Source organism: Oncorhynchus mykiss, chromosome 13 (assembly GCF_057628025.1).
Source record: "Oncorhynchus mykiss isolate SJ-2025 chromosome 13, ASM5762802v1, whole genome shotgun sequence".
In the NCBI taxonomy this organism is placed as follows: Eukaryota; Metazoa; Chordata; class Actinopteri; order Salmoniformes; family Salmonidae; genus Oncorhynchus; species Oncorhynchus mykiss.
The window spans coordinates 7194420-7213638 of record NC_143034.1 but is presented as its reverse complement, the minus strand read 5'-3'; the positions used below and the strand labels follow the sequence as shown (position 1 = coordinate 7213638).

At 42.1% G+C, this 19219-nt stretch overlaps 3 protein-coding genes across 4 annotated transcripts in view; all 3 read right to left on the bottom strand.

Moving 5' to 3' along the window:
• Nucleotides 1–581: 581 nt before the first annotated feature.
• LOC118938411 (uncharacterized) lies at nt 582–6426 on the bottom strand. The gene is made up of 2 exons (XM_036942282.2): nt 5820–6426; nt 582–1645 (listed from the first exon to the last, which is right to left on the bottom strand). Exons 1-2 carry the CDS (start codon nt 6187–6189, stop codon nt 897–899), a joined length of 1119 nt encoding a protein of 372 aa, XP_036798177.2. The 5' UTR covers nt 6190–6426; the 3' UTR covers nt 582–896.
• Nucleotides 6427–10851: 4425 nt separating this feature from the next.
• Nucleotides 10852–19219, bottom strand: part of LOC110487159 (uncharacterized) — a 22737-nt gene continuing 14369 nt past the window's right edge. The window contains exons 1-2 of one of the 2 annotated variants that reach the window (XM_090194871.1): nt 15678–15697; nt 11579–12645 (exon numbers count right to left, since the gene is read on the bottom strand). In XM_090194871.1, the coding sequence (XP_090050997.1) occupies nt 11702–12645; nt 15678–15687 (954 nt within the window). In that variant the 5' untranslated portion in view covers nt 15688–15697 and the 3' untranslated portion in view covers nt 11579–11701. Of the gene's footprint in view, nt 12646–15677; nt 15698–19219 lie in introns of those variants that run through there. The other variant, XM_036942272.2, reaches the window with a different exon arrangement.
• LOC149978683 (uncharacterized) lies at nt 15720–16502 on the bottom strand. The gene is made up of 2 exons (XM_090194523.1): nt 16402–16502; nt 15720–16342 (listed from the first exon to the last, which is right to left on the bottom strand). The coding sequence occupies exons 1-2, from the start codon at nt 16500–16502 to the stop codon at nt 15742–15744; spliced, it is 702 nt and encodes a 233-aa protein (XP_090050649.1). The 3' UTR covers nt 15720–15741.

Sequence of the window (19219 nt, the reverse complement as noted above, 5' to 3'; positions counted from 1 at the left end):
ATCACATGATGCTATTTCATCTTGTTTATTTGTTTTAATCAATTTGATGTAAAAGTATGATGTCAAAAATGCCTATCTTCTCCATTGGATTGAACTGTAGCCTCGTTGCATTACCTAGAGTACTAACCTGTGGTCCACGGTGGTACTGCAGGTGATCAACTCATGTTTTATTCTTAAGATTCTTTTTTACCAGTTGGGAGTGTACATAACATTAAGGACACCTTCCAAACTACATATTCTCTATCTCTTATACCTTATCTACCCCACTATCTATCTCCATCTCCTCTACTTCCATCTCTTCTACCCCTCCATCTATCTCCATCTCCCTCTCCTCTACCCCATCTATCTATCTCCACCTCCTATATCCCCTCGATCTATCTCCATCTCCTATATCTAGCTACATCTCCTATATCTCCAATCTCCTATATCTATCTCCATCTCATATCTCCTCCATCTATCTCCATCTCCTCTATTCCACCATTTATCTCCATCGCCTCTATTCCACCATCTCCTCTATCTCGTGTCGTAGTATACCCCTCTGTAGGGCTCCAGGAATGACACACACAGATACACACAGAGTGTGAGTTTAAAATGGGCAATTTAATCACAGAACATCTACATTCTTTCTGACATACTCCATATTCAGGTCATGTGTTGAAATAAAAAAACACATTTATTTTTTAGTCTGATTTTTATAATTTGACTTCATATCTCTTTCCACACTGGGAGCATTGATAACGTTTCTCTCAGGTGTGGACTTACATGCTCTTTCAGTTGCTTTAACCATGTAAGTTTAAATGCACAGTGGGAGCAGTGGTAAAGCTTCTCTTCAGAGTGTATTATTCAGGCTCCCTAACCAGATAAAACTCTTGCAACACTGGGAGCGGTGATGAGGCTCATCCTGTGTGTGTCCTCTCATGTCTTTTCAGGTCCCCTAACCGGGTATAACTCTTTACACACTGAGAGCATTGGAAAAGCTTCTCTCCTGAGTGTGTCCTCTTGTGTGATTTTAGGCACCATGATGAGGAAAATCTCATTTCACACTGGGAGCAGTGGTAAGGCTTCTCCCCTGTATGTATTCTCTCGTGTCTTTTCATGCTCCCAAACTCTGTAAAACTCTTTTCACACTGGGAACATTGGAAAGGTTTTTCACCTTTGTGTGTCCTCTCATGCCTTTTTAGGTTCACTAGCTGGGTAAATATCTTTTCACAGTATGAGCAGTGGTAGGGCTTCTCCCCTGTGTGTGTTCTCAAATGCCTTTTCAGGTTCCCTAACTGGATAAAACTCTTTCCACACTGGGAACATCGGTAGGGCCTCTCTGCAGTGTGTATTCTTTTATGCTTTAGCAGGTCCCCTGATGAGAAAAAAGTATTTTCACAGTGGGAACAGTGGTAAGGTTTCTCTCTTGTGTGTGATCTCTCGTGTATTTTCAGGCTCCCTAATTGGGTAAAACTTTTATCACACTGGGAACATTGGAAAGGCTTTTCTCCTGTGTGTATTCTTTCATGTTCTTTTAGGTAACATAACCACTTAAAACTCTTTACACAGTGGGGACACTGGTGTGGTCTCACTGGTTTGGGCGTCTCTAGGTCTTGTTCCCCTGAAGTACTCTTCCTGCTGTCAGAGTGAGAGTGTGGTCTCTCTCCTGCCAAAGACAAACAGTGTATTTAGGTAAATACTAAACAGGGACCTGAATAACTCCTGCACATGATAAAACTGTCTTCCTCTGAGGTTTAATCCAGAATAGATCCCTCAATAACCTGAGCTCAGCATTTTAGGTTGTTTAATCCAAATCAAAATTATAATTGGTTGTCTTGATTCTGTCCTCTTCCTCATTTGAAAAGAAACTGAAAGTCAAGATTTCAACCAAATGTCACGAAATCAGACATTAGTTGTAATAATAAAGGACACAAAATGTGGAGAGATTTCAATCAGAACAGTTTGACATTTTAGTCATTTAGCTCTTATCCAGAGAGACTCACAAGAGCCATTAGGGTGACTTGCCTCCCTATACCTTATAGCTGAAATATTAAGGACCCATTAAAGGACTATGTGTCTCCCTATACCTTATAGTGGAAATATTAAGGACCTAATTAAGGACTATGTGTCTCCCTATACCTTATAGCTGAAATATTAAGGACCTAATTAAGGACTAAGTGTCTCCCTATACCTTATAGCTGAAATATTAAGGACCTATCACAGGACTACGTGTCTCCCTATACCTTATAGCTGAAATATTAAGGACCTATCACAGGACTACGTGTCTCCCTTATAGCTGAAATATTAAGGACCTAATTAAAGAACTACGTGTCTACCTTATAGCTGAAATATTAAGGACCTAATTAAAGGACTATGTGTCTCCCTATACCTTATAGCTGAAATATTAAGGACCTAATTAAGGACTACGTGTCTCCCTATACCTTATAACTGAAATATTAAGGACCTAATTAAGGACTACGTGTCTCCCTGTACCTTATAGCTGAAATATTAAGGACCTAATTAAGGACTACGTGTCTCCCTATACCTTATAGCTGAAATATTAAGGACCTAATTAAGGACTACGTGTCACCCTATACCTTATAGCTGAAATATTAAGGACTACATGTCTCCCTTATAGCTGAAATATTAAGGACTACGTGTCTCCCTTATAGCGGAAATATTAAGGACCTAATTAAGGACTACGTGTCTCCCTTATAGCTGAAATATTAAGGACCTAATTAAGGACTGTGTCTCCCTATACCTTATAGCTGAAATATTAAGGACCTAATTAAGGACTACGTGTCTTCCTATACCTTATAGCTGAAATATTAAGAACCTAATTAAGGACTGTGTCTCCCTTATAGCTGAAAAATTAAGGACCTAATTAAGGACTACGTGTCTCCCTTATAGCTGAAATATTAAGGACCTAATTAAGGACTACGTGTCTCCCTATACCTTATAGCTGAAATATTAAGGACTACGTGTTTCCCTATACCTTATAGCTGAAATATTAAGGACCTAATTAAGGACTGTGTCTCCTCTATAGCTGAAATATTAAGGACCTAATTAAGGACTACGTGTCTCCCTTATAGCTGAAATATTAAGGACCTAATTAAGTGTCTCCCTATACCTTATAGCTGAAATATTAAGGACCTATCACAGGACTACGTGTCTCCCTATACCTTATAGCTGAAATATTAAGGACCTATTAAAGGACTATGTGTCTCCCTTATAGCAGAAATATTAAGGACCTAATTAAGGACTACGTGTCTCCCTATACCTTATAGCTGAAATATTAAAGACCTAATTAAGGACTACGTCTCTCCCTATACCTTATAGCTGAAATATTAAGGACCTATTAAAGGACTAGGTGTCTCCCTTATAGCGGAAATATTAAGGACTACGTGTCTCCCTATACCTTATAGCTGAAATATTAAGGACTACGTGTCTCCCTATACCTTATAGCTGAAATATTAAGGACTACGTGTCTCCCTATACCTTATAGCTGAAATATTAAGGACCTAATTAAGGACTACGTGTCTCCCTATACCTTATAGCTGAAATATTAAGGACCTAATTAAGGACTACGTGTCTCCCTATACCTTATAGATGAAATATTAAGGACCTAATTAAGGACTGTGTCTCCCTATACCTTATAGCTGAAATATTAAAGACTACATGTCTCCCTTATAGCTGAAATATTAAGGACCTAATTAAGGACTACGTGTCTCCCTTATAGCTGAAATATTAAGGACCTAATTAAGGACTACGTGTCTCCCTTATAGCTGAAATATTAAGGACCTAATGAAGGACTATGTGTCTCCCTTATAGCTGAAATATTAAGGACCTAATTAAGGACTACGTGTCTCCCTATACCTTATAGTATAACTAATGGGGATCCCTAATAAACCCCAGGAAGAGTAGCTGTTGCCTTGGCAGGAACTAATGGGGATCCCTAATAAACCCCAGGAAGAGTAGCTGTTGCCTTGGCAGGAACTAATGGGGATCCCTAATAAACCGCAGGAAGAGTAGCCGCTGCCTTGGCAAGAACTAATGGGGATCCATAATAAACCCCAGGAAGAGTAGCCTCTGCCTGGGCAGCAGCTAATGGGGATCCATAATAAACCCCAGGAAGAGTAGCCTCTGCCTGGGCAGCAGCTAATGGGGATCCATAATAAACCCCAGGAAGAGTAGCCTCTGTCTGGGCAGCAGCTAATGGGGATCCATAATAAACCCCAGGAAGAGTAGCCTCTGTCTGGGCAGCAGCTAATGGGGATCCATAATAAACCCCAGGAAGAGTAGCCTCTGCCTGGGCAGCAGCTAATGGGGATCCATAATAAACCCCAGGAAGAGTAGCCTCTGCCTGGGCAGCAGCTAATGGGGATCCATAATAAACCCCAGGAAGAGTAGCCTCTGCCTGGGCAGCAGCTAATGGGGATCCATAATAAACCCCAGGAAGAGTAGCCTCTGCCTGGGCAGCAGCTAATGGGGATCCATAATAAACCCCAGGAAGAGTAGCCTCTGCCTGGGCAGCAGCTAATGGGGATCCATAATAACCCCAGGAAGAGTAGCCTCTGCCTGGGCAGGAACTAATGGGGATCCATAATAAACCCCAGGAAGAGTAGCCTCTGCCTGGGCAGCAGCTAATGGGGATCCATAATAAACCCCAGGAAGAGTAGCCTCTGCCTGGGCAGCAGCTAATGGGGATCCATAATAAACCCCAGGAAGAGTAGCCTCTGCCTGGGCAGCAGCTAATGGGGATCCATAATAAACCCCAGGAAGAGTAGCCTCTGCCTGGGCAGCAGCTAATGGGGATCCATAATAAACCCCAGGAAGAGTAGCCTCTGCCTGGGCAGCAGCTAATGGGGATCCATAATAAACCCCAGGAAGAGTAGCCTCTGCCTGGGCAGCAGCTAATGGGGATCCATAATAAACCCCAGGAAGAGTAGCCTCTGCCTTGGCAGGAACTAATTGGGATCCATAATAAACCCCAGGAAGAGTAGCCTCTGCCTGGGCAGCAGCTAATGGGGATCCATAATAAACCCCAGGAAGAGTAGCCTCTGCCTGGGCAGCAGCTAATGGGGATCCATAATAAACCCCAGGAAGAGTAGCCTCTGCCTGGGCAGCAGCTAATGGGGATCCATAATAAACCCCAGGAAGAGTAGCCTCTGCCTGGGCAGCAGCTAATGGGGATCTATAATAAACCCCAGGAAGAGTAGCCTCTGCCTGGGCAGCAGCTAATGGGGATCCATAATAAACCCCAGGAAGAGTAGCCTCTGCCTGGGCAGCAGCTAATGGGGATCCATAATAAACCCCAGGAAGAGTAGCCTCTGCCTGGGCAGCAGCTAATGGGGATCCATAATAAACCCCAGGAAGAGTAGCCTCTGCCTGGGCAGCAGCTAATGGGGATCCATAATAAACCCCATTAAATAAAAATACATAACAGCACTTACAGTAGACCGGGGCATCTCTGGCAGGGCAGACATTTTTCGAACTGACTTGTTGGAAAGGTGCCATCCTATGACGGTGCCATGTTGAAAGTCACTGAGCTCTTCAATAAGGCCATTCTACTCCCAACGTTTGTCTATGGAGATTGCATGGCGGTGTGCTCGATTTTATACAGGTGTACAACAGGTGTGGCTGAAATAGCTGAATCCACTAATTTGAAGGGGTGTCCACATACTTTTGTATATGATAGTATATTATTAAACATACTTTACAAACATGGGTGTTTTGGAGAGACACTTCCTCTCTGCTTACCTCGTGTCAAAATAAAAGTTCCCCACAAGTTATTCCTTTTTTTTGTGCGCATCTGCAGGACAAAAATAAGCTATACTTACTGGTGTTAATCAGATCTTTTTCAGTCTCCTCCTCCTCTTTCACTCCCAAAACGTCTTCCTCCTCTTTTATTGAGATAGCCTCCTCTTCCACGCTAGAAGGTTCTTCCTCTTCTTTCACTATAACATCCTCCTCCTCTTCCTTTTTTATTCTGAAATCTTCTACCCACTCCTCTTCCACTGTGACAGCCTCTATCCCCTCTTCCACTCCAAATGTAACATGATCTTCCTCCTTTATCGTTCTGGAAGCTTCTTCCTCTCCTTTTACTGTAATATCCTCCTCTTTCACGACAATGTTCAGCCCCAGAGCTTCTCTCTCCGCCCAGCAGACATCATCTTCTTTAGCAGGGGAGGAATAGTTTAGTGAGCTCATGGTTGGGGTTGTTAGCTAGTTTGCATTAGCGACTAGCTTAGTGCTAGACTGAGTAAAAATGTCAACAAATTGAACAAGCAAATTACTTAAGTTAACTGGTATATACGTTAACAGGATTGTGTTTAAAAAGAACTTCAATGTTTCGGTTTTATGTTGGCTAGCAAGCTGCCGAAGGGGTTGAGTCGGTAGCTTTGTTGTTGTTGTTGTTGAAGATGTGTCCCGTCCACTAGATTATACGTCACCCAAGAAGCGCCACCTGAAAGACTCACATCGCCTGCTGCTGACTAGTGGGTAACGGAGTTTAGAAACAAACGAAAACAATGTCATAAAAATGTACAGACAATATTTCTAGACTTAGACCTGAATATGAGTATGTACATTATAAACTAGAATAGTAATTGTTAAAAAAAACCTAGCTAAGCCAATGTTATAATATAATATATAATCTCAATTGGCTTCCATGAGAGTGCAGCACTAATTACATAGGTCCATTATCTTCAACACTTACTGTTGTGAAGGGTTATGGCACTCCTACATACATGACACTAATTGCCTCCAATTACCAAAGGCCACACCCCTTCCCTCCACACCCCTTCCCTCCACACCTGTTCCCACTCCCTTAATCACCTCTCCTCTACATTTTTCACTCCTGTTTCCCCATATAAGCATAATGATTCTTCCTGAGCACTAGTAATCTGTCATGTTTGGTGTTGCCATAGTAATCTGTCATGCTTGGTGTTGCCATAGTAATCTGTCATGCTTGGTGTTGCCATAGTAATCTGCCACGCTTGGTGTTGCCATAGTAATCCGTCATGCTTGTTGACGTCATAGTAATAGTTAATGCTTAGTGTTGCCATAGTATTGGGTCATGCTTGATTATACCATAGTAATGTGTCATACCCCATAATGAGGACCTAAAAAAAAACAGGTTTTTAGGCATATTTTAAAACAACATAAATACCTTATTTACATAAGTATTCAGACCCTTTGCTATGAGACTCACAACTGAGCTCAGGTTGCATCCTGTTTCCATTGATCATCCTTGAGATGTTTCTACAACTTGATTGGATCCCACCTGTGGTAAATTGAATTGATTGGACATGATTTGGAAAGACACACCCCTGTCTATATAAGGTCCCACAGTTGACAGTTCAGCAAAAAAAAAAAAAAAAAACAAGCCATGAGGTCGAGGGGATTGTGTCGAAGCACAGATGTGGGGAAGGGTAACAAAAATAAATGTCTGCAGCATTGAAGGTCCTTAAGAACAAAGTGGCCTCCATCTTAAATGGAAGAAGTTTGGAACCACCAAGACTCTTCCTAGAGCCGAGAACATCGTCAAATCTCTATACTTGGACTTTGATTGAGCTTTTCTAGTATTAGTAGCCATTTTATAAGTTCAACATTTGCAAAACAACCAGTTTTCAAAGTTTCTGATTTTTGCAATGTTAAGTAGATGGAAAAAAAGCTGTCCTTGAAACAGTCTTGATATGTTTGTCAAAAGAGAGATCAGGGTGTGTACCTTTGTCAAATAAGCACCAATCGGAGTCAAACAAAGCTAGCTAGATAGCCAATATTCTTATAATTTTGTCCAAAAGGAAAAGGCATCCTGTCGCACAAGGTTAATCATTGGCTATCTAGCTAACAGAGATGCTCGTTCTAGGTCCCAAGAAACAAAGAGATCTTCTGTTGAATCTGACAATTAATCTTGATGGTTGTACAGTCGTCTCAAATAAAACTGTGAAGGACCTCGGCGTTACTCTGGACCCTGATCTCTCTTTTGACGAACATATCAAGACTGTTTCAAGGACAGCTTTTTTTCCATCTACGTAACATTGCAAAAAAATCAGACACTTTCTGTCCAAAAATGTTGCAGAAAAATGTATCCATTCATCCAGGTTAGACTACTGCAATGCACTACTTTCCGTCTACCCGGATAAAGCACTAAAACTGCTGCTCCAGTTTCAATTGTTCTGCCTGCGGCTATGGAACCCTGACCTGTTCACGGGACGTGCTACCTGTCCCAGACCTGCTGTTTTCAACTCTCTAGAGACAGCAGGAGCGGTAGAGATACTCTCAATGATCGGCTATGAAAAGCCAACGGACATTTACTCCTGAGGTGCTGACTTGTTGCACCCACGACAACTACTGTGATTATTATTATTTGACCATGCTGGTCATTTATGAACATTTGAACATCTTGGCCATGTTCTGTTATAATCTCCACCCGGCACAGCCAGAAGAGGACTGGCCACCCCTCATAGCCTGGTTTCTCTCTAGGTTTCTTCCTAGGTTTTGGCCTTTCTAGGGAGTTTTTCCTAGCCACCGTGCTTCTACACCTGCATTGCTTGCGGTTTGGGGTTTTAGGCTGCGTTTCTGTACAGCACTTTGATAAATCAGCTGATGTAAGAACGGCTATATAGATACATTTGATTTGATTTGATCAAATGAAGACCGGCCGCGTCATCGGCATGACATGAAGGCGTCGCTCGCTGACCGAAATGTTGTATCCTATAGAATATCCTACACCCCTAATGATATACTGGAGTCCGGTTACGTTCTAGGATCTCTGAGGAGTACATACAAATGTGACTTGACTGGTTGAAACAACGTTTAGGGTTAAATTTTCAGATTCCTTTCTTTGCAAATTGAACGAGTGGAAATACAAAATTGATCGTGCTATATGGACCTTTTTAAAAGGACACTTCATGTTTTCTCTGTGACCCTTTGGATGATAAACCAGAGCAAGATTTCAGAATGAAAGAACACATTTCACCTTCAGAGGGGAATTTATCAATTTGTTGTTAGGAGCTCTCCTCAAACAATAGCATGGCATTTTTTTTTGCAGCTACTGTAAATTGGACAGTGCAGTTATATTAACGAGAATTTAAGCTTTCAGCCGAAATAAGACACTTATATGTACCGACATTTGTTGTTTCTCTAAAATCTGCGAGGCGCTGCGTGATTTACAACTGTCCCGTTAACAGGACGCCGATCACTAAGAAGTTTTAATAACAAATTATTATTTACAATGACGGCCTACCAAAAGGCCTTCTGCAGGGATGGGATTAAAAACAAATTAAATAAAAAAAAATAGGACAAAACACATCACGACAAGAGAGACACCACAAAACTACATAGAGACCTAAGAACAACATAGCAAGGCAGCAGCACATGACAACACAGCATGGTAGCAACACCACATGACAGCAACATGGTAGCAGCACAAAACATGGTACAAACATTATTGGGCACAGACAACAGCACAAAGGGCAAGAAGGTAGAGCCAACAATACATCACGTGAAGCAGCCACAACTGTCAGTAAGAGTGTCCATGATGGAGTCTGTGAATGAAGAGATGGAGATAAACCTGTCAGTAAGAGTGTCTATGATGGAGTCTGTGAATGAAGAGATGGAGATAAACCTGTCAGTAAGAGTGTCCATGATGGAGTCTGTGAATGAAGAGATGGAGATAAACCTGTCAGTAAGAGTGTCTATGATGGAGTCGGTGAATGAAGAGATGGAGATAAACCTGTCAGTAAGAGTGTCCATGACGGAGTCTTTGAATGAAGAGATGGAGATAAAACTGTCCAGTTTGAGTGTTTGTTGCAGCTCATTCCAGTCGCTAGCTGCAGCGAACTGAAAAGAGGAGCGACCCAGGGATGTGTGTGCTTTGAGGACCTTTAACAGAATGTGACTGGCAGAACGGGTGTTGTATGTGGAGGATGAGGGCTGCAGTAGGTATGTCAGATAGGGGGGAGTGAGGCCTAAGAGGGTTTTTATAAATAAGCATCAACCAGTGGGTCTTGCGCCAGGTATACAGAGATGACCAGCTTACAGAGGAGTATAGAGTGCAGTGATGTGTCCTATAAGGAGCATTGGTGGCAAATCTGATGGCCGAATGGTAAAAAACATCTAGCCGCTTGAGAGTGCCCTTACCTGTCGATCTAGAAATTAAGTCTCTGTAATCTAGCATGGGTAGGATGGTCATCTGAATCAGGGTTAGTTTGGCAGCTGGGGTGAAAGAGGAACGATTATGATAGAGGAAACCAAGTCTAGATTTAACTTTAGCCTGCAGCTTTGATATGTGCTGAGAGAAGGAAAGTGTACCGTCTAGCCATACTCCCAAGTACTTGTATGAGGTGACTACATCAAGCTCTAAACCCTCAGAGGTTATGTAATCACACCGGTGGGGAGGGGAATTCTTCCTACCAAACCACATGACCTTTGTTTTGGAGGTGTACAGAACAAGGTTAAGGGCAGAGAAAGCTTGTTGGACATTAAGAAAGCTTTGTTGTAGAGTGTTTAACACAAAATCCGGGGAGGGGCCAGCTGAGTATAAGACTATCATCTGCATATAAATGGGTGAGAGAGCATTCTACTGCCTGAGCTTTGTTTGTTGATGTAAATTGAGAAGAGTGTGGGGCCTAGGATTGAGCCTTGGGGTACTCCCTTGGTGACAGGCAGTGACAGAGACAGCAGATGTTCTGACTTTATACACTACACTCTTTGAGAGCAGTAGTTAGCAAACCAGGCCAAAGAGCCCTCAGAGACACCAATACTCCTTAGCCGGCCCACAAGAATGGAATGGTCTACCGTATCAAAAGCTTTGGCCAAGCCAATAGAAATAGCAGCACAACATTGCTTAGAATCAAGGGCAATGGTGACATCATTTAGAACCTTTAATGTTGCAATAACATATTCATAACCTGAGTGGAAAACAGATTGAATGTAGATATATATATAATGAACAGACTAGGTCTATACTGCTCCTGCATGGTGTAACAATACATCATGTAGATGTATATAATGAACAGACTAGGTCTATACTGCTCCTACATGGTGTAACAATACATCATGTATATAATGAACAGACTAGGTCTATACTGCTCCTACATGGTGTAACAATACATCATGTAGATGTATATAATGAACAGACTAGGTCTATACTGCTCCTGTATGGTGTAACAATACATCATGTAGATGTATATAATGATCTATTGGTGTTCCACATTAAAAAAATTTCAAACACAATATTTTGCATTAATCAAATCCTTTTTTACAATCAACACCCGAGTTCTCTCTGACACGGTGGAATAATACCAATGGGAATATTCACGAGGTAGTGAATGTTTTTTCATGTCAACGACTTAACGTCATCAGAACTACGTCGTCACATTTTCATACAACTTTTAGCTTGATGATGAATCGTAGACAAATGAACGAAATGAAACGAGATTAAAGGTTAAAACAAAAGAAATGCAACTTCCAATAAATCTACTTCATTATTTACATTTTGAAATATCCCAAAAATCATATAAAATGAACATCTAAAAGGCTTGATACTATCCAATCAATCAAAGTTCCTAATCAAAACAAAATGTTAATATCAGATTTTTTATATATATATGATCATGGTCTCGATAAAAAAAATTAAAAAGTAGACCTATTCTTTTTTTCGAAAGCTTTCATACATACAATTTGGTTTAGTGTGGCATAAACAAAAACACAATTCTCAATCAAAAAATAAGTCAGAACACAGCCTCTCTATTCTCTCATGTGATTTCAGGTCCTCTGGCTGGGAAAATGTCTTTCCACATTGAGAGCAGTGGTATGTCTTCTCCTCCTGTGTATGTATTCTTTCGTGCTTATTCAGATGCCTTAACCGGGTAAAACTCTTTTCACACTGGGAGCAGTGGTAGGCCTTATCCCCTCCTGTGTGTGTCCTCTCATGCTGGTTCAGGTTTCCTAACTGGGTAAAACTCTTTCCACACAAGGAGCACTGGTAGGGCTTTTCACGCGTGTGTATCCACTCATGCTTTTTCAGGCACCCCCACCATGTAAAACTCTTTTCACAATAGGAACAGTGGTACGGCTTCTCTCCTGTGTGTACCCTCTCATGTGTTCTTAGGTTCGCTAACTGGGTAAAACTCTTTTCACAGTGGGAACAGTGATATGGCTTCTCTCCTGTGTGTGCCCTCTCATGCGTTCTCAGGTACCATAAACTGATAAATATTTTTCTACACTGGGAGCAGTGGTAGGTCTTCTCTGCTGAGTGTGTTTTCTCGTGTTTTTTCAGGCTCCCTGAATGGGTAAAACTCTGTCCACATTGGGAACAGTGATGAGGCTTCACTCCAGAGTGTATTCGCTCATGTATTTTCAGGTAACATAAACGGGTAAAACTCTTGCCACACTGGAAGCAGTGGTGAGGATTTTCTCCTGTGTGTGTTCTCTTATGTCGTTTCAGGCTGTCTATCTGGCAAAACCTCTTCCCAAAGTCTGAGCGGTGGTTAGGCTTTTCTCCTGTGTGTGTTCTCCCATGCTCTTTTAGTGTCCATAACCTCTTAAAACTCTTTCCACAATGGGAGGTGTGGTGTCGTCCCGCTGGTTTGGGCGTCTCTGGGTCTGGTTCCCTTGAAGGACTCTTCCCGCTGTCAGAGTGAGAGTCTGGCCTCTCTCCTGCCAAATACAAACAGAGTATTTGGTTAAACAGCCCTAACTGAAACCGCCACATGATTAAACTATGAGGTTTAATCCAGACTAGATCCCTCATAAAATGGTACATTTGGATCTTGAATGCTGAATGGTTGATAGCTGTTAGTTAATCACGATGATCCACAGGTAATGCCTGTAGACAGTTCCATTCTACACATCCACTGTCCCATCAGCCCAGCCAGGCAATTTATAAACTAAGCTCCACTCTGAAAAAATATTTTGACGTTATTACCAATTAGCTTCTAGTCTCCAACTCAATCATCAAGTTTACTGACAATACAACAGTGGTAGACCTGATTACCAGCAACAATGAGACAGCTTAAAGGGAGGTGGTGAGGGCCCTGGCGGAGTGGTGCCAGGAATATAACCTCTCCCTCAACGTCAACAAAACCAAGGAGCTGATCGGGGACTTCAGGCGACAGCAGAGAGAACATGCCCCTATCATATCAATGGGCCACAGTCAAAAGTTAAGTTCCTCTGCTTGCACATCACCGACAACCTAAAATGGTTAATTCACAAAGACAGGGTGGTGAAGAAGGCGCAAAAGCAACTCTTCAACCTCAGGAGGCTAAAGACCCTAAAACCCTGACAAACTTCTACAGATGCACCATCGAGAGCATCCTGCTGGGCTGTATCACCGCCTGGTACAGCAATTGCACCGTTTGCAATCGCAGTGCTCTCCAGAGGGTGGTGCGGTCAGCCCAACACATTACCAGGGGGCACACTGCCCTCCAGGACATCTACAGCACCTGGTGTCACAGGAAGGCCAAGAATTGCCAAGAATCATCAAGGATCCCGAGCCACAGCATGTTCACCCTTCTACCATCTAGAAGGCCGGCGGCAGTACAGCTGCATCAAAGCTGGGACAGACACACTGAAAAACAGCTTCTATCTCCATGCCATCAGAGAGTTAAATATTCACCACTAGCAGGCCTCCTACCAGTACCCTGCCCTGAACTTAGTCACTGTTACCACCCGGCTACCACCCGATACTCTACCCTGCACCATAGAGACTGCTGCCCTGTGTACATAGTCATTGAACACTGGTCACTTTAATATTTACATAGTGTTTTACCCACTTCATATGTATATAGTGTATTCTAGTTATGGCTCATCCTATATATTTTATTTATTTATTTTATTTTTATTTCACTTTTATTTAACCAGGTAGGCAAGTTGAGAACAAGTTCTCATTTACAATTGCGACCTGGCCAAGATAAAGCAAAGCAGTTCGACACATACAACGACAGAGTTACACATGGAGTAAAACAAACATACAGTCAATAATACAGTATAAACAAGTCTATATACGATGTGAGCAAATGAGGTGAGAGAAGGGAGGTAAAGGCAAAAAGGCCATGGTGGCAAAGTAGATACAATATAGCAAGTAAAACACTGGAATGGTAGATTTGCAATGGGAGAATGTGCAAAGTAGAAATAAAAATAATGGGGGTGCAAAGGAGCAAAATAAATAAATACATTAAATACAGTAGGGAAAGAGGTAGTTGTTTGGGCTAAATTATAGGTGGGCTATGTACAGGTGCAGTAATCTGTGAGCTGCTCTGACAGTTGGTGCTTAAAGCTAGTGAGGGAGATAAGTGTTTCCAGTTTCAGAGATTTTTGTAGTTCGTTCCAGTCATTGGCAGCAGAGAACTGGAAGGAGAGGCGGCCAAAGAAAGAATTGGTTTTGGGGGTGACTAGAGAGATATACCTGCTGGAGCGTGTGCTACAGGTGGGAGATGCAATGGTGACCAGCGAGCTGAGATAAGGGGGGACTTTACCTAGCAGGGTCTTGTAGATTACATGGAGCCAGTGGTTTTGGCGACGAGTATGAAGCGAGGGCCAGCCAACGAGAGCGTACAGGTCGCAATGGTGGGTAGTATATGGGGCTTTGGTGACAAAACGGATTGCACTGTGATAGACTGCATCCAATTTGTTGAGTAGGGTATTGGAGGCTATTTTGTAAATGACATCGCCAAAGTCGAGGATTGGTAGGATGGTCAGTTTTACAAGGGTATGTTTGGCAGCATGAGTGAAGGATGCTTTGTTGCGAAATAGGAAGCCAATTCTAGATTTAACTTTGGATTGGAGATGTTTGATATGGGTCTGGAAGGAGAGTTTACAGTCTAACCAGACACCTAAGTATTTGTAGTTGTCCACGTATTCTAAGTCGGAGCCGTCCAGAGTAGTAATGTTGGACAGGCGGGTAGGTACAGGTAGCGATCGGTTGAAGAGCATGCATTTAGTTTTACCTGTATTTAAGAGCAATTGGAGGCCACGGAAGGAGAGTTGTATGGCATTGAAGCTTGCCTGGAGGGTTGTTAACAGAGTGTCCAAAGAAGGGCCAGAAGTATACAGAATGGTGTCGTCTGCGTAGAGGTGGATCAGAGACTCACCAGCAGCAAGAGCGACCTCATTGATGTATACAGAGAAGAGAGTCGGTCCAAGAATTTAACCCTGTGGCACCCCCATAGAGACTGCCAGAGGTCCGGACAGCAGACCCTCCGATTTGACACACTGAACTCTATCAGAGAAGTAGTTGGTGAACCAGGCGAGGCAATCATTTGAGAAACCAAGGCTGTCGAGTCTGCCGATGATAACTAACGCTGTACCCACCGTTTTTATTCAGATACTGTCCATAAACACCATTATATATATTTATATTCTGGACTCTGGCAATTGCTCGTTCTGATACTTCTTAATTTCTCTCTCCAAATGTTTTGGATTTGTGTGTATTGTTTGGTATTAAGTTTTGCTAGGTATTACTGCAATCTCTCTCTCCAAATGTTTTGGATTTGTGTGTATTGTTTGGTATTAAGTTTTGCTAGGTATTACTGCACTGTTGGAGCTGGAAACATAAGCATTTCTACACCTGGGACAACATCTACAAATATGTATATGTGATCAAATAAAATGTGTGTAGATGAATGCCCTTTTAAAGCCACACAGTTCAACAACAGTAGCGTTTGTGCCCATGTTTTTAAGACAGCACTCACTGGTGTTCATTAAATCTCCAGTCTCCTCTAATGTGACAATCTCCCCCTCCTTCAATTCCAAAACTTATTTGTCAGTCATCCTCCCCCTCCTCCTTTCACTACAAAAACTGCATCCAACCTCCTCTTCTTCTTCTTTCACATTAACATCCTCCTCTTCTTCTTCTTTCACATTAACATCCTCCTCTTCTTCTTCTTTCACATTAACATCCTCCTCTTCTTCTTCTTTCACATTAACATCCTCCTCTTCTTCTTCTTTCACATTAACATCCTCCTCTTCTTCTTTCACATTAACATCCTCCTCTTCTTCTTCTTTCACATTAACATCCTCCTCTTCTTCTTCTTTCACATTAACATCCTCCTCTTCTCCTTCTTTCACATTAACATCCTCTTCTTCTTCTTTCACATTAACATCCTCCTCTTCTTCTTCTTTCACATTAACATCCTCCTCTTCTTCTTCTTTCACATTAACATCCTCCTCTTCTTCTTCTTTCACATTAACATCCTCCTCTTCTTCTTCTTTCACATTAACATCCTCCTCTTCTTCTTCTTTCACATTAACATCCTCCTCTTCTTCTTCTTTCACATTAACATCCTCTTCTTCTTCTTCTTTCACATTAACATCCTCCTCTTCTTCTTCTTTCACATTAACATCCTCCTCTTTCACTCTGAAAGCTTATTCCTCTTCTTTCACTGAAATGTCTACTGAAACAGCCTCATCCTCTACTTCTTGTTTAACAGCCTCCTCTCCACTTTCACGAGAGCTTCTTCTTCCGCCCAGCATGCCTCCTCTTCTTTAGCAGGGTGCAAGTAACTCAGTGAACTCATGGTCGAGGATGTCACTTAGCTAGCTAGTTAGAATTAGCGACTAGCCTAGTGCTACTGCCAATTTAACAAGCCAGCTAGCTAACTAACAGCAACAGCGTACACATGACAGTAAATGGGGTAACTAGTAGATACGACAGAAGTGGGTTTAAAGTTAAAACACAGTGGCTAACCGTCACTGAAAGTGTCTAAAGGGCTCAAATGTTTCTGCTATGTTGGCTAGCAAGCTAACGAGATGGCTGACAAGAGCAGCGTCTGCTTCTTCTTTGGTATTATGGCGGTCTGCAAACAAATGTTATAGGTGTTATACCGCCACCTACTGTATGGCTGTGTATCAGCCTACACTGTAGTATGAATTCTTTACACTGAAATAAAAAAGACCTAGCAACTAATCCCACACCCATTAAAAACTCATCACTATTCCACTACTTTGGACCTATCTGATCCTACACCAGGACAGTAGCCTGGGAGGACGGGACACTATCGCTCAAAACACCTTGTAGTAAAATCTCATACACCCAAGTACTTCTCTGCAGCCGCCACCACAGCATCTGACCTCTGTGATGCCTGCGGTACAATTCTATGCTGCGTACAAAACAACTGGGAATTCGGAAATCTCCGACTTCCGATTCAGTGCGTTCAACACAACTGGGAAATAAGGGGGGGGGGGGGGGGGGGGGGGGGAACTAGCTCCGACTGGGAAAAGTCGATTTGAACGGTCATTCAACTCGGAATTCCAACTTGGGAACTCGGGCCTCTTTTTAGAGCTCCGACTTTCCGACCTGAAGATCGTATTTTTCCGAGTTCCCAAATGTTTTGAAAGCGGCACTAGCTCTGCGTCTCGTCAGCTACACTAAAACTTCCCGGGGTTATGGAATGTCTACATTTTTCTAAATAGCGTGTCAATAACTTGTATTCATTAATTATATATGAAAAATAATTGTCTAAACATGAACAATTATTCATATTTAAGTGACATTTGTATTAAATTAGGGTTTTAAAACATGTTCCAAGGTCAAATAAATGCCCCAACGCGAATCACTCTATATGAAACAACGGTACTGAAAGATTAGCGGAATCTGTGTGGGTAGCTGGACAGGTAGGATGACTGACAGTGAAGGTGAACAGGTGGTCACGTGTCAGGTGACAGAGGAATGGATGAGACTGAGGCAGGAATTCCTTTAACCATAAAGTGGTATATTTACTGAGTAGTCTGTGGTGCATCACAAAGGAAACAAATAACATGTATCCAATCAGATTCATAATCAAAGATCAAATCATATCATTCATTATTAACACAAGTTAGGGAGGTCAACAGTTCAGTTCATTCAGTCAATAGTAATCATCCGCGAGACATTTAGGCTCGTAACTATTTATCATAAATCATGAAAGAATACAAACAGTGAATGGTGATACAATCTATAATCCCCATCAAAGTCAATCAGTTAGCAAACAATGACGTTTCTCATTTCACTCTTTCAATTGTCTTCATGTGTACATATAATTCATTTCAATACATATGAACCATATCGGTTGCATAATTGGCCTATGAGGATCCGTAGGGCCGTGATCATTGACAATTCACATTACACAATATGTTTGAAGCCGCGCTCCAAGCCGCGCTCCAAGCCGCGCTCCAAGCCGCGCTCCGCGGTAATAACTATTAACAATAACTGAATGGCCCACTCTCCCGATCGCCACAGACAATTCAGATGAAAGGTAAGAGTCGGTCGACTTACGTGGTGGATTCATGGACGCACAGAACTTCTGGATCAGATGGAGTTAAGGAAGAGAAAGCAGCGAGATCAGGCGATGGCAATTTCCTCCTTTTATGGAGTTAAGATCTGTCTGACATTTCCACATGACCTAATTAAAGCTCCCCTGGCCCAGCTGAGTAAATGGCAATCAATTAAAGGAGTATTCCACCAACTCCATGGGCCTTTTCTACAGGTACATATTGGCTTATAGAGAAAAAAAAACTATTATGTGTGCCGCAGTAAAAGTATTGTAGTGAATACTCAGAAGGGTCTGGTTCGATGTGCCGCAGTAAACGTATTGTAGGGAATACTCAGAAGGGTCTGGTTCGATTATAGGCTGTATCACAACCGGCCGTGATTGGGAGTCCCATAGGGCGGCGCACGATTGCCCCCAGGGTGGTCCAGGTTTGGCTGGTGTAGGCCGTCATTGTAAATAAACTTAAAAGTCACACTAGCAGTATCGCCTGAAAGATGCACATCGCCATCTGCTGACTGGAGTGGGTAACGAAATTAAGGGAAAGTAAAAGAAATTCAGAAAAAACATATATTTTTCATTTATTTTATTAAAGAAAAACATTATATTGAGACGTAAAAAGGAAACCAAGCGTTGATTAGTTCAAAATGTTTATGAGTAAGAATTTAAAACATACCTAATATCTACTACAGATCAGTGGAGGCTGCTGAGGGGAGGATGGCTCATAATGATGGCCGGAATGGAGTGAATGGAATGGTATCAAACATTCCATTCATGTGTTTGATACCATTCCATTCATGTGTTTGATACCATTCCATTCATGTGTTTGATACCATTCCATTCATGTGTTTGATTCCATTCCATTCATGTGTTTGATACAATACATCATGTCGATATATATAATAAACATCCACTATTGGACACATTACTAATATTGAGTTTACACCCCCTTTTGCCCTCAGAACAGCCTCAATTCGTCAGGGCATGGA

What these genes read in the sequence shown, in the direction of transcription:
- LOC118938411 (XM_036942282.2), bottom strand. Translation starts at nt 6,189, where the DNA reads ATGAGCTCACTAAACTATTCCTCCCCTGCTAAAGAAGATGATGTCTGC. An exon ending in AAAAGATCTGATTAACACCA is followed by an intron (nt 1,646 to 5,819) that starts GTAAGTATAGCT and finishes TGTCTTTGGCAG; the next exon opens with GAGAGAGACCACACTCTCAC.
- LOC149978683 (XM_090194523.1), bottom strand. Translation starts at nt 16,502, where the DNA reads ATGAGTTCACTGAGTTACTTGCACCCTGCTAAAGAAGAGGAGGCATGC. An exon ending in AGGAGGCTGTTAAACAAGAA is followed by an intron (nt 16,343 to 16,401) that starts GTAGAGGATGAG and finishes ATAAGCTTTCAG; the next exon opens with AGTGAAAGAGGAGGATGTTA.